General features: G+C 62.2%; 1 protein-coding gene across 3 annotated transcripts; it reads right to left on the bottom strand.

The window, feature by feature from the left end:
- Positions 1–103: 103 nt before the first annotated feature.
- Positions 104–27,073, bottom strand: LOC142403985 (casein kinase II subunit alpha-like). 3 transcript variants are annotated; one of them, XM_075490288.1, is made up of 13 exons: positions 26,917–27,073; positions 14,112–14,247; positions 11,666–11,777; positions 9,806–9,907; positions 7,853–7,903; positions 6,733–6,792; positions 5,581–5,664; positions 3,861–3,971; positions 3,209–3,310; positions 2,047–2,147; positions 1,623–1,771; positions 721–810; positions 104–606 (listed from the first exon to the last, which is right to left on the bottom strand). In XM_075490288.1, exons 2-13 carry the CDS (start codon positions 14,210–14,212, stop codon positions 491–493), a joined length of 1,179 nt encoding a protein of 392 aa, XP_075346403.1. In that variant the 5' UTR covers positions 14,213–14,247; positions 26,917–27,073; the 3' UTR covers positions 104–490. The 3 variants fall into 3 exon arrangements, with proteins under 3 accessions (XP_075346403.1, XP_075346404.1, XP_075346406.1); XM_075490289.1 differs by having other exon boundaries at positions 26,869–27,028; XM_075490291.1 differs by lacking the exon at positions 14,112–14,247 and having other exon boundaries at positions 26,917–27,047.
- Between the last annotated feature and the right edge of the window lie 148 nt (positions 27,074–27,221).

Genomic DNA, 27,221 nt, shown 5'->3' with positions numbered 1-27,221 from the left:
CCACTAACCCACGCAGCCTTCACCCGTGCCGGGCACCTCGGGGTCACCCCTGCCTGCTGCCCCCCCCGCCCCCCAAGAAGAAGCTGCTGCTCCTGCTGTCCTGTTAGGGACATAGAAAATAAATTTTATTATTCATTTTAGATTTCTACACTGTAGTTGCATCACTAACCATGATCCTCATGAGAAGAATGCAGCTAACTCCGTACCCCGACACAGACACAACAGAGATCAGCCTTGGTCCATCGCCAGAGAGTGTGATATTGTTACTGCACAGAGAAAAAAAAAGGAACCTACATTTTTGCTCTTTTTTTTTTTTCCATACTCAACAGAAATAAAAATAAAATTCCAGAGCGCCCCGTTTCTGCCTCCGGGCGCAGGGGCTGCCGGCGGGCGGCCGGAGCCCGTGGCTCGCGCGGGGCAGGCAGGAGGGCAGAAGGCAGGCGCGGCCCCGGCCTCGGCGCTGCGGGAAGCCGGCGGTCGAGAGGTGAGTTCAGGGCTGCACGCCGGCTGCGGCGGGGACCGGCGAGCCCAAAGCGTTGGGAGAGGAGATGACGGGCGACGCAGCCAGGCTGCCGATGGGCTGGGACGCCGCCATCGAGGTAATACCTGCGCCGGAGAGAGAGAGGAGAGCTCAGAGCCGGCGCTGCTGGGCCCTGGGGGGGGGGGGGGTGAGGGGGTCCCGGAGCCCCCCGTGAGAGCACCGCGGGCGCGAGCGCTCACCTGCCAACATACTGGAGGAGCTGACGGGCGTGTTACTGGCCGAGAGTCCAGCCGAGGTGCCGATCCTTGCCGGGTCTTTTGCTATGGGATCTGCGGGGCAGAGGGGAGGGCAAAAGGCGTCAGTGAGGGCTCCCCGCGCGCAGCGCTGGTGCCTCGCCGCCCCCCCGGGGACGGGGCAGCGGCCCCGCAGGGGGAGGGGTGGGCAGAGAGAGGCAGCCGGTGAGGACGGAGCTGCGCCGCGGGCGCTGCCCACGCCCAGAAGCATGAATCACAGAATCACAGAATCGTATAGGTTGGAAAAGACCTTTAAGATCATCGAGTCCAACCATAAACCTAACACTGCCAAGACCACCACTACACCATGTCCCTAAGCACCTCATCCACACGTCCTTTAAATACCTCCAGGGATGGCGACTCAACCACTGCCCTGGGCAGCCTGTTCCAAGGCTTGATAACCCTCTCGGTGAAGAAAAATTTCCTAATCTCCAGTCTAAACCTCCCCTGGCGCAACTTGAGGCCATTTCCTCTCGTCCTATCACTTGTGACCTGGGAGAAGAGCCCGACCCCACCTCTCTACCCCCTCCTTTCAGGCAGCTGTAGAGAGCGATGAGGTCTCCCCTCAGCCTCCTTTTCTCCAGGCTAAACAACCCCAGTTCCCTCAGCCACTCCTCATAAGACTTCTGCTCCAGACCCTTCACCAGCTTCGTTGCCCTTCTCTGGACACGCTCCAGCACCTCAATATCCCTCTTGTAGTGGAGAGGGAATGAGGAGAATCATCGGGGTGGTGCTGGGCAGCGAAGGGCATGAGGAGGAGACCGGTCCTGGGCAGAGGGTACGGGCAGGGAGGGGACCGTGCCAGGACCCCGAGGAGCTGGGGCAGGCAGCGGTGCAGGCAGACGTACAGAAGTAGGGGTGCTCCATGGCGTCCCGGGCGGTGAGTCGTGTCTGGTGGTCGTAGCGCAGCAGCTTGTCCAGGAAGTCGAGCGCCTCGGTGCTCACGAGGTGTTGGTTCTCGCTGTGCACGAAGCGCTCCCACCGCTTCCGCGAGTGTCTGCGAGGAGGAGGAGGAGGAGGAGGAGGAAGAGGAAGAGAGTTGCATCAGTGCCGTGCCCTGCCACTGGCACTTCCAGCTCACCTCCCACGCTGCCCTCTCCCGCTCCGTGCCCAGACGTGGGACACCACGGCCGGCACAGCCAGCACCGCGCCGGTTGCCGGCCGCGGAAGGAGCGAGGCCAGGCCCTGGGGAGGGAGGATGCGGGGAGGGAAGGCACCGCCACCCACCCAGCCCGTGCCGGCCGCACGGCTCCCCGCCTGCCGCCCACCCACCTGCCGAGGATGTCGTTGAAGCGGGGATCGAGCTCGATGTTGTACTTGTCGATGTAGTCATACAGGTCCTCCGTCCCCAGCACTTTCGCGATGCGCACGAGCTGGCAGAAGGGCGGAGAAGGAGCGACGCTGAGGGCGACGGCAGAGACGGGGCTCCTGCCCGCCCAGCCGCAGCCCCGCACGTCCCGGCCCCCCCGCTGTCCCTCGCTCCCCCGGCGAGGACACAGCTCAGCGGAGCTTCGTGGCCGGGGAAGGACGCGCTCCCGGCCCTCTCCAGGGCGGAAAGCGAAGGCAAGGCCTCGCAGCCCTTCCCTGCGGCAGCTGGAAGCCACGCAGAGGCGTGCCGTGTTCCAGCTCTCGCCAAGGAAGGGCGAACGGATGCCAGAGGTGCTCCGGGGCTGGCATTCCAGAGCTGGAGCGGAGCCAGATGCCTGATTTCCTCTCCTCACCCTGAAGGCGGATGCAGCGGGGAGCCCGGATCCCACAAACGCAGGTTCCTGCAGGCCCTTCTCGGGGCTGCGGTGGGGTTAGGGGCCCGCCCGGCGTGCCTGCGTTCGCTGGCTGAGCTTACGGGAGCGATACAAGTGGGAAACGCGCCTCCTCCGCTCTCGCCAGCGGCTCCGAAGCCGCATCCCGTGAACCCCACCGCGGCAGCAGCGTCGTTCGGAGTAACCGAAATGGAGCACGCGGCTCCCGCAGTTCCCGAGCTGCACCTCAGCTACAGCCCCTCCGGCAGCGCGCGGGTCAGGCAGATGGCTCCTGTCAGCACCTCCCAGTACCACCAGTGCTTTGCTCCCCTGCCCAGCCACCCCCAGATTTAGCTGCCGGCTCACCCGCTCCTCCCTCAGACAGAAAGGAGAGGGATAGGAGAAGCAGGGATCACCGAGACCCCGGCGTGGGCACGGGATGGAGACGAGACCCCGGCGTGGGCAGGGGATGGAGAGATGGGGCAGCGTGCGGAGGCGGCACACAAATGCCAGCGTTGGAGGCTGCCACGCCGGTTCGGCGCCACCGGTTTGCTTCACGGCGCGCTTCCGGGCTCGCCCAGCGCCCCGGGAGGGTCTGCGGAGGACGGGGCGATGCGGGGAGCGGGCAGGGGAGGGTCTGCGGGAGGAGGGGGGGTGATGAGGGGAGCGGGCAAGCGTGCCGCCCTGGAGCTCACTTGGTCGTAGTTGTCGTGACCGTGGAAGAAGGGCTCTTTCCGGAAGATCATGCTGGCCAGCATGCAGCCTAAACTCCACATGTCTAAGCTGTAGTCGTACATCTGGAAAAGGCGAGAAGAGAGAGAGGGGAGGTGAACGAAGCTCCGGGAGCCACCAGGCTGCTGGGACGGCCCAGGAGGGGGAACAGGCACCGGGGGTTTCCGGCACGGCAGCCGGCAGCCCCGCGCTTTGCCCGGGACCGTCTCCAACGCAGGCTTCAGGTTCAGCCCCCGAACCGCGCGCGGTCCCATCGGTCACGGGCAGAAAAGCTAGACGCCGACCGGGCAGGAGCAGCCACCTCAAGGGCCGTCGGCAGGACGGCAGATACTTCTACTCTCGCTTTCCCCAGCTCTTTCACCCCTTGGCACACGTTCACCCCGGGCCGGTTACACCAACCGCTCAAGAGCCTTTCCAGCCAGCGCGGGTTGGAAGGCGTGGGTAGCTGGGCGGTCCCTCGTCCTGCTCACGTGCGGCCGCAGGTTGCAACCCGCCGGGCACGTGCCCGAGCGCAGCAGAGCCCGGGGCTGCGTGGGACGCTGCAGCACACCAGCCTGCGTCTCCACAGCCGGGCTCCGCCGTCGGCACGAGGGGCTGGGTCCCGCCGGGACGTACCTGGTAATCTACCAAGAGCTCCGGTCCCTTGAAGTACCGCGAGGCCACCCGCACGTTGTACTCCTGGCCGGGGTGGTAGAACTCCGCCAGCCCCCAGTCGATCAGGCGCAGCTGGAGGAGAAGAAGGGGCGAGAGCGCGTCGGTACGGGGACCTGCAACCCCGCAGACCCCAGACCCACAACCGGCGCTGGCCTCTCCAGCAGCCCGTCAGGCGTTTGCAACCACTGACGCGCCTCTTCTCGGCCGCTCCTCTTCCACACGCAGCTCTCCGCTACAGCGGTGCCGCGCCACAGCGGTGGCCGCGCCGGAGCCGAGGGGGAGAGGTGACAGGAGCGTCTCGGGGGGTGACACCACGGCTCACGCGGTCCAGCGCCAGGGCACCGCTGATGCTCCCCCAGCACCCTGGCCCGGCTCGGGGGCCTGCGGCGCCCGTCCTGCGCCTGCCCCCCATGACTACGCCTCCTTCGGACTCGGGGTTTGCATTTGCCCCTTGGGAATTTCACCCCGTTTTTCAGATCTTTTCTCAAACTCGTCAGGATCGCTTTGAGCTCCAGGGGACTTGCAGCCCTCCCCAGCTTCGCTCGTTAAACCCACAGACGATGGTCCATCAGCCAGGTCATTAATATTGAGTAACACCAGGCCTAGGACAATCCCCGCGGAACTTGTGCAGCGCTGCCTTCCGCTCCGACAGCAAACCATTGATAATTACTCTCTAATTAGGGCTTTCCAGCAGCTTTACACCTACCGTATAGAAAACCACATCTAAGCCATGTTTCCCTGGTTGGCTTACGCCAGAATTCTTATTAAAATCGAGATATGTGACATCTACCGTCCACAAAGAGCCTCTCCGGTGGTTTTAATGTTAATTTGGGGAGAAGGAAAGACCGGCTCAGCTCAGGTGTCTGCGAGCACGGCGGCTGCAACAAAATGCAGCCGGGCTGACGCAGGGCGATACCGGGCTGCGACGACGGGGAAGATTTCAAAGGGCACGATGCCCGAGGGGGACGGGGCGGGGGCTCGGCTCCCTTCTGCTCTGATAACGGGGGCGTTCAGCGGCTGCCAGAGGCTTTGCCCGTGCCACGGGGAGACGCCCGGCCTCCCGCTGTCGGAGCAGGCGCCTTTTGAAGTCCTTTTTATTTGAAGTCCCAGCTGGCCAGTTGCTACAGAGGTGCTGGAAGAAATCTAAAGTTACATTTACAAGCCCAAGTTACCGACAAACAGGTGGCAAATAAAGCGAATTTACTGGACGCAGGTGCGGGTTTTACGGTCACCTGTATTTCCAAACAAACAGCTGCAAATTCAGCCCCCTCCCGGCACCGGGGTCTGCTGGGGCCCAGATCTAACGAGGGCCGACCGGGACTTAAAGGCAACGCTTTCCTGCCTGGATACGGGCTCGGGAACGCCGGTGCTGCCGGAGACGGGCAGGACCACGCGGCGTTAACTGTGCCGGGGAAGTTTCGCTGTCGAAACCGCAACCGTGCGCAGCAGCTAAATGCGGGATACGTCTGTGCTGGCCTGCAGGAACAGGAGCACGAGGAAGCGGGCAAAAGCAAACTGCGGGTTCTCTTGTCAGCGTAAAAGGTTCTTAGCCGGGAGCTGAGCGGCTGGGAGAAGAGCTCACGGCACATGACCCTCTCCGCTCCGAGAGGCAGACCCGGCCCAGCGCCGCCCCGCAGCACTCCCCTCGCTCCAGGGAGGTGGATGCGGGCCCTCACCGTACCTTTCTGTGCTCGTGGTCAATCATGACGTTGTGTGGCTTGACGTCTCGATGCATGACCCCCATACTGTGACAGTAATCCAGCGCCTGCGGACAGAACGGGCGCCGTCAGAAAGCCTCCCTCCGCGTGACAAGGCAGCGGGATCGGGCAGAGAGCCCGCAGGCGGAGGCGGCGGGGCCGGCGGTGAAGGGCAGACCCAGAGGCTGTTCTGGGACGGAGCCAGCCGGGCAGCACCGAGGTCAGCCCCTGCTTCAGGGACGCCTGTCCTAAAAGCTACGGGCACGGACGCGTTCCCCAGGGATCTCCAGACCTCGGCCCCGTTCCAGATCCTGTGCAGTCGCCTCTAGCGCGGACCCTCCCCGGTGTCCGGCACGCACCGTCACCTCTCCTGGGAGGAGACCACTAAAATCCCGCAGCGCGGGTCTGCCCAGCCTGCCGCGCCGCAGACCCACGCACCGGGCTCTGCCCCCCGGCACGACCCCTTGAAGCCCAGCCCAAACCCAAGAGCTGGAGCGTGACCGAGCGACAGCGAGGGGGCAAACCCCATCTCCCTCTCCAGCCCTGTGCCAGCCCCACCGGAGGAGACCTCCTTCAAAGGCTGCCGTCTCCCTGCAGCGCCTGCTCCAACTGAAGCCCCGCAGACGGGACACTGCAGCCGATCCTGGCCAGGCTCTGCCGGCGGGGATGGCTGGGACAGGCGAGGAACGCTCTGGGAGAGGGTTTCAGCGCCCTCGGCCCCCCGGTTGACCACCCGAGCAGGCTCCGGCACGGCCCCGGCCCCAGTGGCAGCTTGCAACCAAAGCCACTTCCAATACCAGGTCCCAGCGGAGGCAGAAATGTTGCAAGAGAATGCCGGGGAGATAAATAAGACGGCTTCTGCTTCTCAAGGACACGCTGACCTTGCACTCCGAGCCACTCACTAGCACGCTCCACAGCCACCTGCCTCTGAGCCTCCCCTCGCGCGGTGGCCCAAGCAGCCGTCCCACGTGGACGGCCGGGCAAGGGTCCAGCAGGGTTTAGTAGACGAGTGAACTCCTCTCTCTGCCTCCCATTTCTACATGCGGACTTCCCAGGGGAGATTTAGCAGCAGTTCTCTGCTGGAGTGAGGATTTTCTTAGGGACCGTGGCTTTCCCAGCCGTCCCCGGGAGCTTACCTTGAGGATTTCATACATGTAGAACCGTATGTCAAAATCAGATAGCGTCTGGTACAATTGCTGGAAGAACGAAGGCAAGAAGCAGGTTAATAAAACACAGCACGTTTATCCACCGCTCCTGGGCGCGGGACCCGGGCTCCTCGCGTCTGCGTAGGTGCAGAACAGACGCTTGTGGAGTCACAACTCGGGCCCGGAGGAACCAGCTGGCCGGACAGCCCCCAGGCAGGCTTGTACCCGCTTTGTACCCCGAATTCCCCCACCGGGGAACTGCCAGCACACCACAGGGAGGAGCCAGACTCTCGTTCGGCTAACCGACCTTCGGAGCAGGCGTGTGCCCTCCCTGCTTCCACCCCGGAGGGGACCAGGCAGCTCCGAGACCCCACGGAGACCCAGCGCCTGGAAGGATTGTTCCCCATCCCGAGGACAGGGGATGAGGATGAGAGAGCGTGCCTCACCGTCCTCGCAAAGCCCAGGGAGCAGAGAGCAAGTCCCCAAGGGAGCCCAAAGACAAACTCTGGGGACAAGAATCGGGGGGGAAAAGGGTCACATCAGGACTTACAGCGCATTAATTACTCCCCGAAAACAGAACTGAGCAGCCACAGGCAAAGCTGTGTTTACTAACTCCTAACGGCTCGTCTCGATAACCCTCCTCCGCTCTTTCCACTCAGCCCAGGCTTCAGGGACGCGAGGCTCAACTAATCTAACATTTCAGCCGGCAAATTGGCCAACAGCAGATTGCGAATACAAGCCCGTGATGGCCAACTGCTGGAGCAGCGTGGCCAAGAGGAGAGACCTGGGGACCCGCCGGGACAATCCCTAACAGCAGCACTGTTCCCCTGGCTCTTCCCTTAACTGTAAAAGGCAGAAAAGAGCAGCTGGCCGCAGCCCCAAGTCCCCCGGCCCCTCCGAGACAGCGATGCCAGCCATTTCCGTGACACTGTGTGCCCCAAAGACAGGACCGCTCCCTCCCCACCACGAGACAGCGTCAGAGCGGGTCGGGAATCCCCCTGGTAGCCAGGGCGCGATGCCGTCCCTGCAGCAGAGCCTAGAAGAGCTCTCCCAGATACCCCACACCGTCACCGGACTCAGGAGGTGTCCGCAACGGGCGGTGGTCGCTCACCTTGAAGTCTGTGTTGTTGACATGCTCAAAGACCAGGGCAGGCGTCCGAGACTGCAGGACGGCGGCGTCAGTTCGAGAGACAGAAAGAAGAGAGAGAAGTTTAGTCCCCCTCAAGGCAGGCATTTCCGTTCAGCACCCGCTGGCAGCTCCTGCCCCTGCCACCCCGGGGTCCTGCCACGCACACGGCCGCACGAGCTGCTCTCAGGAGGGCTGCCCGGCGTTTAGCAGCATCCGGCGCGTTAGGAGCCGCATCTTTACACCACCACGTGTGCACGTGCTTTGTACGTACCCATCCCAGCGATCAGACCGATGCACCCGCCTCGGGGTGTTGAACGGGACCCAGCAAAGCTGGGTCAGGGCGAGGCGGGAAGCAAAGGAGCTCTTGAGGTCTGGTTTGCAAGAGCGGTGCCTGCCGGCATCGCTAGAGCGAGCTACGGTTATACCCTGGAAAGGGGCTCCCACGTCTCGCCTCAGCTGGCAGCAACCCGATCTCACAAAGCCTTCACAGAAACTCCGGCAGAAAGGAGAAGGGGGCACCCCTTCCCCTTCTCTTCGATCTCCTCCGCCTCCTCGCAGCGGGACGCTGGACCTCCGGGCAGGACTCCCAAGGTCTGTGTGCGGGGAGGAACCCCCCTCCCCGTCTGCACAGCCCCTCCCGAATACACCCAGGAGACCAGGTCAGCCCTTTTGGCCAGAGACCACCCTGGGCCCACTTTGGGCCATCACCCTCAGCAACCCCACCAGTCCTCCGGCCCGCTGCTCCCCAAAACAGCCGCCCACCCCGACGCGAGAGCCTGCGCCCCAGTTCCCGAGAGCACGGCCCCGCTCGCCGGCCGGGTAACCCGCCCGCGCTCCTTCCCTACGACGTGATCTGTCACCTCAAACGTCACCAGCCAGCGTTGCAGACCCCGTCTGGAAACGGAGCAGCGGAGCGAGAGCCTGTCCCCAGGGCCCCCGCTCGCTGCTATCTCCCCACAAACAGCTGCCTTTCACGGCCCGTCAGAGGATTAAAACCGGCTCAAGTACGCCCTGCTAATTCATCCTAACGCAGCTTTTTAATCAGAACGGCAGGCGGTACGAAGTCACGGGCCTTGGAGAAATTCAGCCGCGCTACATAAACACCACGGCTTTTATCAGTCTGCCCATGTAAAACTCTCACCTCCGCTGCCAAAAGCCGTAGCCCAAGACCCTCCGGGTCCTGCCGAGCCCTGCCGGCCCCCCTGCCCGACTCGGGACCGACCTGAACCGGCAATCCTGCCCGGATCACACCGGCCGGATTAGAAACCCGTGGGGACAGCGGGGCACCCTGGCTCCGTGGGGATAACAGAAGTAAAAACCACCCCCGGGCAAGAGCCGGGAGACCGGCCAGCGCCACAAAGGAAACACCACGGGTTTTTGGGAGGAGCGAAGGATCTCAGCACACCGCAGAGCACCGAGGCACGCGGGCGGAGGAAAGCCTCCCTCTGCCCGATCGGTTTGACGACGGCACAACCCCAACCTCCTCCCGCTCCCCGCCGATTCACCCACGTTGGCCGCTGCCTGTCCTTGTCCTCGGCCTTCGCAGAGGCAGGGAGCGTCACCCAGCAAACAGAACGCAGCCTGATGCTGCACAAGAAAGCCAAACAACCCGCCGGGCAGAAGGCAGCCCTCGCTCCCAGCCACTTTTTCGGCACTGAGAGCCAACGGCGCTGCAGGCACAGCCCTCCTCCACCTGCCGCTGCTGGATCAGCCAGAAATATCTCCTTCCATTTCTACCCTCTCGCCTACCGCCTCAGCAGCGCTCGAGCGGGGAACACGCGCAGAGATTTCCCCGGGCTGATTTCAGCTGCCAGACGGATGCCAAGTGGGCCAGGGAGTCAGCGCGAGCGCACAGCGAGGGCAGGAAGGGCTCCGAAGGACTCCCTCGCACCTTGCCAGCTGCGGGTGTCACAGCTGCCCCTTCCCCTTCCTTACCACGGGGTCTTTCACTATGTCTAGCAGGCTGATGATATTGGGGCCTCCTCGGAGATTCTCCAGGATCTTAATCTCACGCTTGATCTTCTTCTTTTTCACAGGCTGATAAAACAGAAAACGAGAGCCAGTTACCAGCAGACAGACCTCTCCAGCTGCTCCGGCACGACGGGCTGTACACACGGCAGGGGAACGGCGAAGGAACGTGTGGTTTCTTCAGTCGTGCAAAAGAAACTGTGAGGAGCAGGAACGTTCTCCAGGTCTGCACAGCCCGCGTCTGACCCTGAGCAGCGCAGACTCTGCCTCACGAGGACGGTGGCTCTCCCCTGACAGGGTAACCCAGCGTCACCCGGCTGCGGAAGAACGGAGGGAGCGTGATTCCATGCCTGAATCACCCCAGAGAACGGCATCCTGTGAGCTTGTCCGTCTAACAGCTCTCCGCTTCCAAAGGAACGGAGCTTCCTGCGTTCGGGAGACCGTTGGCAGATTGTTTTACTACCAAAAAAAAAGGTTTTAAAGAGCAAGCTTAATTTCTTCAAGTCCCAGGTTAAATCTTTGACTGAAACTTTGGAAGCAGTTAACTAAGAGCAGCGTCATTCAGCCAAAGAGCTCCAGCAGCCAAGCCCGCCTGTGTCTCCGTAACTCCTCAGTGCTGCCTCACGAGCCCAAGCTGCCCGGGGAAAGCCCCCACGCTTGCAGAGCGAGCGTAGAGACAGCTCTGGCTGTGCTCAGAGAAGCTGACCCGAGTCTCTCTCCTGCCTCTGAAGACGGGATGCTCTTTCTGCCTTTCGAGCTAGCTTTCTGCTTCTCCGTCGCAGGCTGGGCGAGATACAGGGCAAATACATTAACGAGGACGTTTCTCACGTTCTCACTCGTAACCCGTCCCGAGCTTTTCTTAACGTGTATTTCTGTTGTGCTGCTTAATTGCTATACTCCTTCCACCTCACCCTTTCTCTGGCAAAGGCAACGGTTCCTAAGACCGTCCCCATACTTTATAACTCGTGCAGCCTACAGACTGTAATTACACACGGCTCGGTGACACCACAGAAATTAGCTTGCTACCGCAAGCTGACGAGCCTAAACGCGGCCCGTTTAGGAGCGATGGAACAGGAGAAGCAGGACTGCCGGCTGCCCGTCTGTCCGGACTCCGTTAGCTCTGGGGAACCCCTCTGTGCCCCGCCCGAGCTCCCGGGACAGCCGGCTGTACCCGTGCTCATCCCCAGGGCAGGAATCGGCTCCAACTTATAGGCCGAGACATCACGTGCTGCAACGACCCTTCCGTTGCAAGACGCCGCTCTGCTCATCCCGGGAAAGATCTCTGGGCTCCTGCGTCCTCGCTCGGGCAGGGAGCTGCGCTCCAGGAATCCAGCACGGGGATTTTATGAACTTGGATGAGAACAAGCCAAGTATTTGTGCTGAACTGGCGAGACTGTGACCTGAAACAGGCCCAAAGAAAGCCTATTCCCTAAAGCATCCGTAGTCCCGGAGCGCCGCTGAGACGCAGCCGCCTGTCAGGAGGGGATCACCACCCACCGCAACCTCGCAGCGGTGACACCAGCGGGTGACAGAGGGAGGGCAAAGGGGACGCAGGCAGAACATCCGTACGAGGCTGGGCACAGGACTTCCCTCCTGCCTCCACGGCACATACGTGATCCTCTGCCTCCCTGCTCCAGCCCCTGGTTTGCTTGGGAAGGAGAGAAGCTAGCTGAAACTTTTGCCTTGGGGACTGATGTTTTCCTCAGCTGAGATGCGATCACCCAAATATCAGCCGGGGGCTTCAAACGGAGAGGGCAGGAAGAGGTGAAGGAGAGGAAGACGCAGAAGCATCGGCAGAGGAACAGAACGGTGAGCGAACACACCTACCTTGAGGATTTTCACAACCACTTTCTCATTGTTGGTGATGTTGATGGCTTCAAAGACTTCACTGTATTTGCCACGGCCGAGTTTCCGCACAAGCTGATAGTCATCTTGGTTGCTGTTTGAGAAACAGAGATATCAGAGATGAAGAGAGTGCGCCCGGCTCAAAACAGAGCACTGCTTGCTTTAGAGACAACGCCTCTCCCAAGGGAAGGTCGAGGTCTGGGGGTCGGTCTGTGGTAAATGGAGAGCTAGCAGTTTACCACGGCGCCTAGGGCTGGAGAGAAGCAGCTACCACCGCAGAGGAACATGCAAACCGACCGGCGAACGACCGGAGAGCACCGCTGAAGCGCGGCGCTGCCGGCAGCGCGCGTGGCAGAGTGCTGGCTCGGCAGTTTCCACGTGGAGATGGACACCAGACCTCACAGGCGTTACGGGGAGCTCGGGGACAGCCCCCTGCCGCTTGCACGCGCCGCAGCCCTGCAGGCAAACCCTTCCGGCACGCCGAAAATGCCTCTGCCAGCTCCCAACGCTGGTGCTCTCCCTCCCAGCCTTAGCTCTCCTCCCAGCTCTGCCTCGGGTCGTGCGGAGACGATGCCTTTCCACCTTTCCCTCTTCTCGGTTACGAAGAGGCGGCGGTGGGCTGCAAGGACTAGCTCACCTGAAACTCCAGAGCCCACCAGCAGTTAGCTAACGGCAGAGACTGACAAAATACCCGAGATAAAAATTCCCCTAGGACCCCTCCTTTATCCTGAGGTGTCAAGGCTCTCGCACACCCAAGGATTTGTAAAAGTAAATATTCCGTACAAGAAATCAGAAGAAAATAAAGCAACTCTCACCCATAAAACCTCCACGTATTTAAATCCACTAAGGTCTAACCAAAGTCACCTGAGGGGACTGAAGGAAACAGCAGAAGTATCGGCAATTATTTCTGCTACGCCAAGGAGGGAAGGCACGGGGCCCCCGGGGATTTGATAAGGATAAACAAGTTGAGGAAAGAAAGGGAATTACAGGCTGCAAAGCTTGACTTCACAAATTGCTAATTAGCAGAGACAGTACAGGAGATGACTTGTCAGCACCTGAGGAAAAGAAGGAGCATTCAAACGGGCAGCGGAGCTGCAGCACAACCCGACCGTGCCAGGCCGCTTCGCTCCTTAACCTAAGGTTACGCTCGGCAAATGCGAACAGGGGGAGCGTGGTGAACCACGCGTTACAGATGGGGAGGATTAATTCACCTTCGCTAGGAACCAGACGGGAAGGCTCGGGGTCAGCGCTGGGGAAAACATTAATTGCAAGGATTGTTTGGGTGAAAAAAAAACCCAGGATGCTCGCAGAAGACGTGGAATTACCATCCCGGAGAGACTGAAGGCTCCCCAGGGCTCTGCCTGGCGCAGGGGATTTGGAAGTGGATAAAAAGCTTTTCATTTCTAGGTCACCGGTACCAGCGACCGGCGCGCGTTGCAGCTAGCCGGGGTTTGGGCGGAGAGGAGGGAGAGCACCGGGGAGGGCTCCTAATCCGGCCCCGGCAGCAACCCCACTGACAGCTGCCAACCGCAGCACGGGAACAGCCGCCTCGGTGCCCAGGCACCGGCTGACGCTGCGGCCTCAGATAAAAGACTTATTTCATAGGTTTTACCACAACTACCGAACAAAGAGCAGCCTCTGTCCCTGGCGGGCAGCACTGCTTCGGCCCGAAGCGCCGGGCACACGGCTGGGGAAGGAAGATGCTCTCGAGCAGGGGAGCGTTTCTTGCTGACGAGCGCCACGTTAATACCTGAGACGTCAAAGCTGGCCCTTTGCCCGGCCCGTCGCCAAGCCAGCTGCCGTCTAAAACAATCAACTGGTCGTCTTCATGTCAAGTTCTCAGAGGAACTCCAAAAAAACCAGTCACGAGACTTTCACCTTCATCCTTTCAAACGCTTCTTTGCTCCAGGACCATTCCCAAGCTTCCCACCGTTTTGCTCCCCGTTCTTCCCATCAGCGCCCTGGGGACAGCAGCGCGGAGGCTGCTGTCTTTTGACGCAGCCATCCTTCCCAGCGATAAAAACCAAACCCTTATCACGCTTCTTTAATTAAGCGCTTACTTCTGTGCTTAAAGCCAGGCGCCCAGCTCTATTTTAAATGCTTAAATACAAGTGGCTCCACTTGCAAAGCTGCCGAGGAGCCGCAGGCTCGAGCCCGGGGCTCCCCGGGAAATCAGGCCCCCGCTTCCCACCGCTGCCCGCCCCAGGCAGCGCAGTCCCCTGGGCGGGCGCCGGACAGCAACGCCGAACACCAAAATGCCGGTCCCCGCTCCGCTGGGTGCCACCCTCACACCGCGGCTGGAACGGAGGCTCCGCAACACGCCCTCCTGCCTTCGGAAGGGCGTTTGTCCCCGCGCCGCGGAGGAGAGCGGCGGCAGCGCTCGCGCACGGGCCCTGGCGTAGGTCCCCCTCCTATCTCCCAGGCGTACCCCCATTCCACGACGTGCGACTCGTAGTCCCAGTACTCGCGGGGTCTCTGAGTGTTCACGTCTGCATAGACCCTGGCCCGACTCGGCACTGGCCCCGACATGCTTCCACGGCCAGAGGCGCAGTACCTCAATCACCCTAAAAATACAAACACACATGAATTGGGATGAGACCAAAGCACACTTGTGAGAGAAACAGGGAAAAGAGGGGGCGCGTGTCGGGGCTGCCGAGCGAACCCGAGTGGCGGGGGGGGCCGCAGAAAGCGAGGGCGGGCAGGAGGCAGCTTCTGACGGGCTCTCCGGCACGGCTCAGCCCCACGGGGAGCAGCTGGCAGCACCGCAGCCCGAGCCACCGGCCCGGCGGCAGGTCTCTGCTGGGAAGCGGGCTCCGGGGTCCGCGGAGCCGACAGCTGGGCTGTCCTCCTTCACGCCCCTTCCCAGCCCAGTCCTCTCCCCCCCGAAACCGCTCTGCCCGCCCTGGAGGCCACTAAAGCCAAGGGCTTTAGAAACCTCCCTTTGCTCTCCAGCTCCGAGCGGCCCTGCAGCAGTTAGGAGCGAGCACCACCAGGTCCTCCCTGAACCTGCTAGCTTTGGCCCGAGCCTGCTTCCCCAACGGGAGGAAAACGGTAAAACAGAGACGCCAACAGAAAAAGTCGGCAGTGCCAAACTCCACGGGGCCCGGAGGGACACACACGGAGCAAGCAGGTCTGTCCGGGGTGGGGAAGGGAGCTCTGCCCGCCGGGAAGGCTGCGCAGACCCAAAACGCAGCGCCTGCTTTCCCAAAGGAGCAGCCCACAGAGGTACGGGGGTCAAGCACGGCACCTCTCAGCTCACGGCTGACTGCGCAGCTCGGGCTCTCCTCCCCGGCGATGGCCGGCCTGGCTCTCACCCCCCCCAGGGAAGGTCCCCACCTTCACCTCATCTCCACACAGCAACGGCATCGGCTCAGCTCCGTCCACCAGCCGCCCCGGGTCTCTCCCCGGGCAGCCGGCGGGGATGGAGGCAGCTCTCGGTGCCCAGCACGAGCAGAGGTTAGAGCCGGCCCTGGCAGAGGCCACAGAGCTCCGTGCCAAACCCTGTCACCTCCCCAAGGACACGGGGATAGAGCTCTTCCGTCCCCTGAGAGCCGGGGACGACGTGAGCCACACATAGCGAGACCCCAACCCACTACGCCAGCAGCTCTCCAGGAGCCCACCGGCCCCGGTGAGACTGCACGCTCTCCTCTTGCCGGCAGTACCTCCGGTACGAGCCAGAGACCTCCAGATGCAACCGCCCGGTGAAATGTGCCGCGTCAGCCGGCTGGGCCACGGAGGAGAGGGCCACGAGTTCCTGTTGCGAGCCAGCCCAGCTGCTCCCACTCCTCCGGGCAGCGCCCAGGGAAAGGGGATATGCAGCCATGGACGAAACGTTTCGACTGAACAACGCGGGCTGGGAAACACGGACGGGTACCGAAACCCCGGCTGCCTGCCAAGAGAGGGCAAGACGCGGTGCTGAGCTGGCACAGGTCCGGCAGTCCTCTCAACGCGGGCTTGGGAGGGATGCTTTTGCTATCCCTCGTCCTCCTACGGCAGCGGGAAACTAGCATTACAGTCCGTCTTTTACCCAAAATAGAAAATATTCTGACACAGCAGCCCGAGCTCTGCTCCTGCCGTAGCAAAATCACCCGCAAGCCACGTCGCAGCACGGTCGGTGAGTCTATAAATCAATACGAGCACCGGCGGCAAGGAGCACCGAGCATTTATACAGCCCTTTTGCATTTTTAATATTCTATGCAAGGGTTAATGGGCATCTCGAAGGGTAGATGCCACCCAGCTGGTACAGAGCCAGAGGGAGGCAGCTGCCTGCAAGCTGCGAGCAGAGCTGGGCCTTGGACGAACAGGATCCAGCTCCTCCGCTGCTGCAGAGGCTGCTGTCCTCCACTGCCTGACCCGGGAGGGGACCGAGCAGAGCTCATTAACACAGGAAAAAAGGAGTTTTCTGCCAGGGTAACGAGCTCCACCAGCCCGGAGCAGGGTTTGGGGAGGGTGGGGAGGTATAAAAACCACTCAGAAACTGAAAATGGAAAAATCCCACCAGGTCCCATCTGCAACTACGCAGTGAAATGGCGTACACGCAAATCCCGGCGGCGGAGCGAAGACGTTCTGCTCAGCAAAGAGCAAAAAGAAAGTTGTTTGGAGGTAGAAAGAATATCCTGCCGTTCTGCACGCAGCGGGGTGCTCCCCGCATCCAGCAAAATTCCCAGGAAAGGCATGGCAGGAACAGCACAGGCTCCAAACAAACCAGGAGTGCAGGGGGCCAGGGAGAAGGAAGAGCCAAGGCTGCCGGCTTCAAAGAGAACGCACCGGGGCACACGCAACGGCAGCCGGCAGACACGGCGTTCCCATGTATCCTCCCGCAGCATGGCGAGGGAGATCAGCCGGCACCGAAAAGCCGGAGCGAGGGAAGGCAGCACTCTCAAGGCCGGCAGCGGGCAGGATCGGGCCTGTCTGCAAGGCCGATGCCGGAGGAGAGGAGAAATTTCTGCTGCGGCATTGTTGGCATTGTGGATCGGGGTGAAAAGTGCTGACAGGGAGAAGAGAACGACCGCAGAGACGTTAGAGAGGGAGAAAAAATAGCAGGAACCTTGCTCGGGGCACGAGGCAGCGGCCGAGGACACGGTCACACCACCGCAGGCTCGGCACGACCCGCTGCTCCACGCAGGGGAAACCCACCCGTGACACGTGGAGAGCAATCACACGGGCAGCTAACGAGCCTCGGCTCAGGGGGCTGCGGTCATCCCACCGTCCCAGGGCAGGAGGAGGCTCCACGGGGAGCGCTTCCCTGCTCCGATCCACTGCAACATCGCTTACGTGCCGGCACCGGTGGTCTCCCCTCCGGCCAAAGCAGGCTCGCTCCCCGCAGCACGTTCTCCGGCGCCTGAGGCTTTCACACGTGAGGCTGGCAAAATAAGCCAGGAATCCTGTCATTCTGTCCCACTTTTCACATATTTTTAACCTGAAGAGCTCGGGGAAAAAAGCCAACCTCTCTATTCTGTGCTAATTTCAGAGGTTTTTTCCCCTCTGAGTGCTTTAATGGAAGCGGTGCGCTCTCGGGCAGCTTTCAGCTCCGTGCATCCCGGGTCTCGGAGTTGTCGACCACAGTCGGGGGCTTCTCGGGCTTCCTGCACTTACCGCTTTTAACTCAAAACCACCGGCAGCAGCTCGCCGGCTCCCCATGCTTCCCCAGCACGGAGTTCGCTCCCGGCTCCCCTCCGCCAGAAGCAATCTGTTGAGGATTTTTCAACTAAAATAACAAACATAAGTGGGATGCAGCATTTGGTCTCTCTTTAAAAGGGTGACGTCCTTCATCTTTTTTGGTAGCGCTCAGCGCCATTCCTCCTTCTCTCGGCAGCGCCGAGACGTAAGGAGCGTTACCGGAGAGGTGTCGAGATGAAAGGAGCCGGCGCGCCTCCTGACGTTGGTTAAACTGCCCTCTGATGAAACGCGGGCAGAACAGGCAGCATCCCTGCCTGGGCAGGCCCTTTCCCCTCAGCGCAGACACGGCCCCCCCAGCTGCCCCTCTGAATCCCTTAGGAGAAGGGGGCTGAGTGCCACCACGTCCCCCCTCTGCCGCTGCACCACCGCATCAAGTGACACGGCTCAGAAACAGAGCCGGGTGTAAGAAACCCCGCGGTCCCACAGGCCACCAGCGTCCCACCCAGGATGCTCGCTTCCAAGGCGAGCCCCACCACGGCTTCACAGCCCCCGGCGAGAAGCCTGTATCTGCAGACAAGGCCAAGGCCACGGCCATCGTCATCCTCCCCAGGAAGCCAGAAGCGGCCCCGGGATGCACTGGCTGGAGTCCTGGGGCCACCGGTTCCTCTGCACCGGGACGGCACCGGTCCCCTCTGCCCGCTCCAACCTCCCTGTGCTCCTGAGAGGTACCTCAGTCGGTGAGACACAGACTCGTCTCACGCCCAAACCCCTTCCACGCACGCTCTGCAAACGGGAAGCGGAGCAGCCCGAAAGGCAGCGGCTTTCCCTCGTGCCCAGGCGGGTGACACCACAACCCCGTCCCTCCGGACAGCCCCGCCGGGGCCGGGGGAAGCTCCGACTCCCCCTCGGCTCCCCGACACGAGCTCTGGCAAACCGCTGACCTTTCACGCACGAGGAGCCGTCAGCGTGAAGCCGGGGACGGCTGGGCAAGGCCTCGGGAACACGCTCCGACCTCTCTCCCGGTTGGGAAACGTCGCCTGCCCCGTCCCACGGCACACCACCGCCCTCCAGCTGGCCCTGGCCGACCGACCGGCGGTGGTCAGAGGAACCGGCACAGCCCTCGCCCAGAGCGCTGCCCTGAAATCCTCCCTGAGCTCATCTCCTCGGCGAGGCAGCGCCTCTCCAAATCCCTGTTTGCTGGGCTTTTCCCGCTGGTCAGACCGCAAGCTCTCCTCGGGCAGGACCGTACCTTTTGGGCTCTGGGAAAAGCCACAAGCCTTCATGGCACTAAATAAACTCGCAGCCAGCAGGACTTTGGAGAAGGCAGCAGAGAAAGGCAAGGCGAGCACGCAGACGCGGAGAGCAAGAGCTTCACATCCGCGTTTCCAGCTCTGCATAACAAACTGGAGCAATTCGGTGGACTGAAATGAGAAGGGAAGGGGCTGCAGTCAAAACCAAGAGGACAGAAGCAGCCTGGAAGCGGCTCATTACCTGCTCCACATCCAACCTCAAAGCCTGGCTTCTCCACTCGGCTCAAAGGCAGGCTGCTAGCAGAGGGGAGGACGGGGGAAAGCCTGCTGCCGCCTCCCTGCCCGGCCAACGCAGCACCCGCAGGCTCCGGGACCCTCCCAGGTCCTCCCCAAAACGAAGAGGGAAGCTGGGGGAGGAGAAGACCTTCCCCACAGACAGGAGAGTTCCCTCGGGAAGCAGCCGCGGCCAGAGGCGCTTCCAAAAGAGCGGCAGCCGGATCTCCCCACCACCTACGGCACACGGCCACGGCGAGGGCGGGCTAGGCGAGACCCAGCGAGGCTCACCGTTATCCCTAGCCCCGCACAAAGCCGCAGCTCAAGGCAGGCGACGTCGAACCACGCGGCAGAAGGCAGCCTGCGGCACCGAAATACTCCTGCGCCCGTAACTTCTGCAATCTTGGGGCTGCTCTGAAGGGAAGATGTACACGGTGGCTACAGAATCATAGAATCATTAAGACCACCGAGTCCAACCGTTAACCCAGCACGGCCAAGTCCACCACTAAACCATGTCCCCAAGCGCCACGTCCACACGGCTTTTAAACACCTCCAGGGATGGGGACTCCACCACGTCCCTGGGCAGCCTGTGCCAGTGCTGGACAACCCTTTTGGGGAAGAAATTGCCGATCACTGCCCTAGTCCTGCTGGCCACACTATTTCTGACACAAGCCAGGATTCCATTGGCCGCCTCGGCCACCTGGGCACACTGCTGGCTCATATTCTGCTGGCTGTCGACCACAGCATGCTCCTACTTTCCATCCACTCCAAGGGGGCCTGCACGCTCCGTCCCGGCCATACTGCCGGCACTCCCTCGGCACAGGGTTATCCACGTGGCTGGCTCAACACAGGCACCTGGATCCCCCTGGATACAGGGGATTTTGGGCAGCCAAAATGAAGAAATTCACGCTGGGCTCCAGCCGGAGCTCGGCAGCACCTTCACCGTCACGTTCAGAGAGTAACGGAGACACGGCGTAAACCCACAGGCCACGGCGACGGAGGCAAGAAGGCTGAAAATATCCTGAGGAGCTGCAGATGAAAAAAAGCATCTGTACACATGGATTTATCTGATTTAAGAAGGTACAGGAGGAGTCTGGCAAGTGCCACCGGCCAAGACTCCCACCCTAGTGGGACACGGCACACGAAACCAAGCGGCTGCCCCCGGCCCGAGGTCGGCACAGCAGGCGCTGCCCCTCACGCTGCCGAGCCACTCTCCGGTGAGATTTTAATAAGCACAGAGGCAAAGAAACCAACTTTACATCCTCCCTTAAACTCACCGACAAGTTGGGAATGTTCTCAGGAGCGTCTTCCACACACCGCGCAAGGGAGAAACCACGAAAATACTGATTTGGGAACACGATGAGCCAGGGAGGACGCAGAGAGAGGGGAGGCATGACGAGGCCACCGCGGGGAAAGTCAGCTTGGCCACAGCTCCTCGATCGTGGGGCAAAACGGCACTGGTCAAAGCCAAAGGGCAGCCGGCACAGTGAGAAGAGGAAGATGAAGGCCACCCTCCCCTCTCCTGAGGTCAGCCCTGCTCTGGTCTTGCCTCCTGCCAGCCTCTGGAGCTTTCAACTAGCCCCTCGACAGCTTTTAGCAGCACGGTGGCACGCTCGCCCACAGGGTTCGTGAGGACAGCCACTCTGCACACCCCGGGGAGCCGGGAGCCTCACGGAGAGCCCAGGCCACTCAGGAAAATCCCGAAGGAGATCCCTGGACTGTGGATGCTTCCAGATGCCAAGGCCCCTGCTGACAATCTGCATTAGGCAGCGAAAGAGGCAACTGCTCAGAGACCAGCTGCTTGCCCCCAGGAAGGTAAGACCACGGTACGGAGTAGGAACGACAGAGCCTCACCGGTTTATATCCGAGCTGACAACGCTGCAGAGGCAAAACACAGCCAGGACAGCGAGGACAGCTCTTCCCAGGAGAGATGCTGCCTCTCGGATGGAGCCGATCGTTCCGGCTCCCGACTCTCTGGCTCCCAACTCTCCAGCTCCCCGGAGCAGGGAAGAGCAGGGAAGTCCCTGCCCCGCGGCTAAGGAAAGGGAGGGTCACCTGCAAATGGCGAAGCGCATTTGTTCTTCAAGGGGAGACAGGGCTGATGCTCAACAGAAGAGTTAAGGATCCAGATCAGATCCAGCCCGCGGGGATAGAAAGCCATTTTCCTTCTGTTCCCGGCCGCTGCGCCGGCCTGACCCACCAGCGCCTGCGGCGAGGGCATGCGAAGCGTCCCGCTTCTCCCACGGAAAAGGGATTGCACCCAAATCACCAGATCTCTGAGCAATTAAAACACACTTAAAATGGCCACAGCTTTTTTAAAAATCTGCCAAAGCCTCTCCTCAGCACCGGCTACTTAGGAGTGGTGGGTACGGGGTACGGGTAAGCCCTCCCTGGGCAATTTCAAACCCCGACGTGGGAGGAGACTGTAACCCCTCATTTTCTGAAGCTCAGCGGCCGACAAGAGCTCACCACCTCCAGCCACCTCTGCAAAGGGCTCGCCCGACCTCCCCGCAAGCTACTCCCCGTTTTTAATGCCTCAGCCCTCGCGGTCCTTCTGGGGTCTTGAGAGAAGCAGCCGGCCCCGTCCGATGACGGGTAAGAGGGCCAGGACACCCTACTCTAAATGCGGGGCTAGGTGATCCCCCATCCGACGTGGTCGGCAGGCCCACGGGGACAAGCAGGTCCCATCGCTAAAGGAGAACAAACAGCAGCGTCTTGTGCGGTTCCCATCTGCCTCCTCACCCCGCCGTCGTGCCCTGAGCAGGGACTGTGGCTTCAGAGCCCTGTTTCAGCCCCAATTATTCTAAAATTCAAAACTGCACAGCTCCAGAAGGGACTACCAGACTCCCAGGTCGGTCCCCTCCTTGCTCACAGGGCGTTACGTTCCCCTTGTCCCCAACACCAGGTAAAACGACTTTTGGCAGGCTACAGCTTTCGGTCTCTGGGTGACAAAATTTTGCATGCCACAGGCAGAGAAAGCTGACGACGCCGAATCCCGCCGGAGCCCTTGTCCCTCCCAGCGCGTCTCCGGCCCCATCGCTTCGAGGAAGGGCACGTCTCTTCCCTCGCTCCCGCCGCTAACCGGGCGTTTAGGCTGAAGGTGCAGGCACAGTGCAGGCAGAGCAGTGCAGGCAGAGTGCCCTGCCCAGGTACTGCCAGCGTCTTCGGCCGAGGCCCCGGGCAGCACCACCTGGATGGGGATGCGGGTCCGGGAGCAGTTTGCCTGGATGGGGATGCAGGTCCGGGAGCAGTTTGGCCGTTAGCACATCACCGCACTGAAATCCCGCAGCCGAGCTCGTTGACTGCAGCCGGCTCAGGTTGCCAGCCTGAAATCCCAGCGCTGGCACCAGCGCACGGAGAGACGGACCCAGTGTTCCTGCACGCCCGGGCAGACGTGCCCTTAGTCATCCTCCGAACCGGGAAGCCTCTCGAGCCAAGGCACTCAATAATGTACTTATTCGTTTAAATCACTGTGATTGCTTCGTCCCATCCAAACCCACAGCAGCGAACAGTCTGGAAAGGCAACGGTTTAGGGTGAAATGGCTCATTTGCCCGGATAGGGTGGAGATACAGATACGGAGATAGCTCAGGCTGACTCCGTACACAAATACTGTCACCACCCCATCGCTCATGAGGAACCGTGCACCCTCTGCCGCAGGACCGTAGAATCATCGAGTCACTGAGGTTGGAAAAGACCTCTAAGACCATTGAGTCCAACCGTTAACCCAGCACGGCCAAGGCCACCGCGACACCACGTCCCCGAGCACCACGTCCACACGGCTTTTAAATACCCCCAGGGATGGGGACTCCCCCACTTCCCCGGGCAGCCTGTGCCAGTGCTGGACAACCCTTTCGGGGAAGAAATTGTTCCCAATATCCAGTCTAAACCTCCCCTGGCGCAACTTGAGGCCGTTTCCTCTCGTCCCATCACTTGTGACCTGGGAGAAGAGCCCGACCCCACCTCTCTACACCCTCCTTTCAGGCAGTTGTAGAGAGCGATGAGGTCTCCCCTCAGCCTCCTTTTCTCCAGGCTGAACAACCCCAGGTCCCTCAGCCGCTCCCCATCAGCCTTGTGCTCCAGACCCTTCCCCAGCTCCGTTGCCCTTCTCTGGACACAAACCCAACACCCCTGTGCCCACCCACCTCCAGCTCAGCGTGGCCGATGCCGGCTCCCAAACCCACTCCAGCCGGGGGGAGCGGGGAGAGAGGCTCAAATGCCAGGACCCAGTGTGGGGCTGATCGCCTCTGCCTCCTCATCCTCCGTCCCTCTTTCCACGTCCTGACCCGGACCTCTCACCTCAAACCCTCTCCCATCCCCTCTCCTGCAACTCCAAATCCCTCCTCCCCGGCCTCGCTCGCCTCCAGCTCCTCGCTCTGGCCTCTCGCATCTCTCCCCGCCATGTTTTCAACCCCACTTTCACGCGTCCTGCAGAGCCAGGTCCGGCGAGGCGTTGTGACAACACAAACCCTCCCGTCCCTGCAGAGCGGGAGCCGTGCGAGTTGTCCTCAGTGTTTCGATATCATCGCCCCACGTCCCGTCACCGAAGAACTTCTCCAAAGAGCCACGGGCAGCGAGTGCTGCCAGGAGAAAGGCTCGGAGGGAGAGCGAGCTTGGTCAGCACCAGGTACAGGGGAGGAGGGGAAGCAGCAAGGGGTCGATATCCTAAATTTAGTCGTCTCTGCATCACACAGCGAGTTTCAAGGTGGCCGGAATAAGCAGGGAGATTTCAGAGCAGGAATCAGCTAAAAGCTGTGACAACGGCACCTTCTGCCTCATCAGCATCTCCCGCAGCCAGGCAGGAACGCCGGTGAGACCACGGACGACAGCGTGGCACCCATCAGGGCACCTCCCGGCACACGGCGTGACCCGAGAGCCCCCCAAAACACCTCCCCGGGGTGCCGTGGTCTCCCTCGCGCCGGCCGTACTGCACCTCCCGCAACGACGGTTAAAGGTTTTGCTCTTCTTCCCCTGCGATCCTCGGCGGACAGGGACAGGGATCCCTCCCTGCGGGACGGCACCCGGTTTCACAGCTCACCGCGAACCAAGACTGGCGTTTCCTAAGGGAGACGCTTTAAAAATTCCTCATCGGCGCCTACAAAAGGGTTTGGGATCCTGGTTAGAGCAGGTGCCAGCCAGAGAATTCATCACCAAGGACGGGGCTTCAACATTAAGGGGCGCCCGGGCTGGGGACCAGACCCTGATACAGCTGGAGAAAGACGGGTTAATTAGTACAAGAAAAAACTCGGAGAGTTTGGACAGAAACGGGCTTTGCATTGTTTTCGTCTATACGTTAACGAAGGGCAGAAGCAAAGTTCGTTAGATTCTTCCCGCTTTTTCCACCCCTCGTCGCAGGTGAGCGGGCAGAGCTTCGGCAGCTCCCCCCCGCGCTCCCCAGCAATTACGGCCGCGTTTCGCTAACGGGTCAGCGACCGACTGCGCCGGGAAGGGCCCGAGTGGTCCCCGAAAGCGAGGTGCCGCCCCCACCCCCCTGCCTCCCGGGCGGAGAGTAGAATAGAATCGTTCAAGTAAAACAGGAGAATCTGGTAAAAGTAAATAAAACACGGCGCTGGCCCCTGCCCTGCCCGGCCGTACCGCCCTCGCCCGCCCCAGCCCCCCTCCTGGCAGCCAGCCGTGCCCACGCGCCGCACGGCATCGGCCGGCACCGACCGCCGGGTGGGACGTGGGGCACCTTCCTGCCCCACACCTCACCCAGGTGAACCCCTCACGAACGGGACCCCAACGCCTGGCGGCCCAGAGGGACCCCGGCAGCGGGGCAGGGCCCCTCCGACACGGCCCTCGCACGCTCACACCCCTGCCCGCGGCTGGGCACGCCCAGACCCACCCCCCCCCCCACGGCTGGGCACAGCGGAACCCCTCGGGGTTGCCCACGGGGTGCCCCCCCAGCCAGACCCCTCCCCACACTGCCGTCCCCCCCCAACACCCAGCTCCCACAGCCCCCAGCGTCCCACGCCTGGGTGTCCGGCTGATGCGTCCGTCCCCTGACACCCCCCTTCTGCACCCTCTTCCCCCCCCCACCCCACTGCTCTGCCCCACGCTCACCCTCACACACACGCACCCACACACCCCCGTGTTCACCCTCACACACCCACACCCACCCACGCTCACCCTCACGCACCCCACACGCAGCCACACCCACCCACGCTCACCCTCACACACCCCACGTGCACCCACACACCCCCGCGTTCACCCTCACACGCAGCCACACGCACCCACGCTCACCGTCACACCCCCCCCACACCCCCCCACACCCCTGTGTTCACCCTCACACACCCACACCCACCCACGCTCACCCTCACACACCCACACCCACCCACGCTCACCCTCACACACCCCACACGCACCCACACACCCCCGTGTTCACCCTCACACACCCACACTCACCCTCACACACCCCCAAGCACCCATGGTCACCCTCACACACCCACATGCACCCACGCTCACCCTCACGCACCACACACACTCACACCCACACACCCCCATGTTCACCCTCACACACCCCACACGCACCCACACACACCCATGTTCACCCTCACACACCCCCACACACCGTCAAGTTCACCCTCACACACCCCACACACACCCACCCTCACACACCCTCATGTTCACCCTTGCACTCCCCACTCACACCCCTCCCACGCTCACCCCCACACAAACAAGCATTCACACCCACCCACCCGCTGTCACACACCCACCCTAGCACACCCCCGCCCCCCACACGCACCCACACCCCCCCACGCTCACCCGTACTTACACCCCGTCACACTCACACCCTCATCCCCCCTCACACCCCCCCAGGCTCACTCTCACACCGCCACACTCACCCTCACACGCACTCACACCCCCCACACTCATCCTCACACCCCCACTCACCTGCACACACCCCCATCACACTCATCCTCACACCCCCATCACACTCATCCTCACACCCCCATGCTCACACTCACACCCCCACACTCACCCTCGCACACTCACACCCTCATGCTCACATTCACCCCCCATGCTCACACTGACACCCCCACACACTCATCCTCGCACACTCACACCCTCATGCTCACACTGACACCCCCACACGCTCACCCTCGCACACTCACACCCTCATGCTCGCGCTCACACCCCCACACACTCACCCTTGCACATTCACACCCCCATGCTCACACTCACCCTCGCACACTCACACCCTCATGCTCACGCTGACACCCCCACACACTCACCCTTGCACACGCACACACCCATGCTCACACTCACCCTCGCACACTCACACCCTCATGCTCACACTCACACCCCCATGCACTCACCCTTGCACACTCACACCCTCATGCTCACACTCACCCTCGCACACTCACACCCTCATGCTCACAGACACCCCCACACACTCACCCTTGCACACGCACACACCCATGCTCACACTCACAACCCCACACCCACCCTCACACACTCACGCCCTCACACCCCCATGCTCACACCCACCCCCATGCTCACACCCACCCCCACACTCACTCCCACCCCCACGCCCACCCTCGCACACCCACCCCCTCACAATCACACTCGCCATCACACCCCCCCACTCCCACTCCCCCTCCCCACGCTCACACCCTCACACCTCCTCACACTCACCCTTACACACCCCCTCACCCTCACCCCCACACCCTTACACACCCCCACACCCCCCCTCACACCCCCCCACACTCACCCCCCCACTCACCTGCACACCCACCCACCCACCCACTCCCCCCCCCCGCTCATCCTCACCCCCCCGCACCCCCTCCCCCCCCCGCACACTCACCCGCCTCTCACACCCTCACCCTCACACTCACACCCACTCCCACACCACCACACTCACGCTCCCCCCCCCGCACTCCCCCTCCCCTCAGGCCTCCGCTCCCCCGCCCCTCCCCCCCCTCCCTCCCCTCCCCCACCCCCCGCCCCCCTCCGCCCTCCCCTCCCCCCTCCCTACCCCCTCCCCCGGCGCAGTCCCCCCCTCCCCCCCCCCCCCCCCCCGCGACGCCCCGCTGTCCCCTCACCGGTGGGGCCGGGCGGGGGCCGGGGCGGGGGCCGGGGCCGGGGCCTACCTGGCCGAGCGCCGCGGCCCGGCGCTGTGGGGAGGGGCGCTGCCTCCCCTCCGCTGGGGGTGACAAGATGGCGGCGGCTCCTGGCGGCGGCGCCCTCGGACGGGACGGGCCCCGCCGGGCCGACGGGGGGCGCCACCGCGCCGGCGCCCCGCCGCCAGGACGAGGCCGGAGCGCCGCCTCCCGCCCGACGCCCGCGCCGCGCCGCCGCCGACACTGCGCCTGCGCCGCGCCCCGGGGCGGGGGGGGCCTGCGAGCCCTGCGAGCCCTGCTCTCACTGCCCTCACTGCCCCCGGTGCTCCCACTGC

The sequence above is a fragment of the Mycteria americana genome, unplaced genomic scaffold, assembly GCF_035582795.1.
Source record: "Mycteria americana isolate JAX WOST 10 ecotype Jacksonville Zoo and Gardens unplaced genomic scaffold, USCA_MyAme_1.0 Scaffold_53, whole genome shotgun sequence".
NCBI classification, from domain to species: domain Eukaryota; kingdom Metazoa; phylum Chordata; class Aves; order Ciconiiformes; family Ciconiidae; genus Mycteria; species Mycteria americana.
This window is presented reverse-complemented; position numbering and strand designations above follow the sequence as displayed.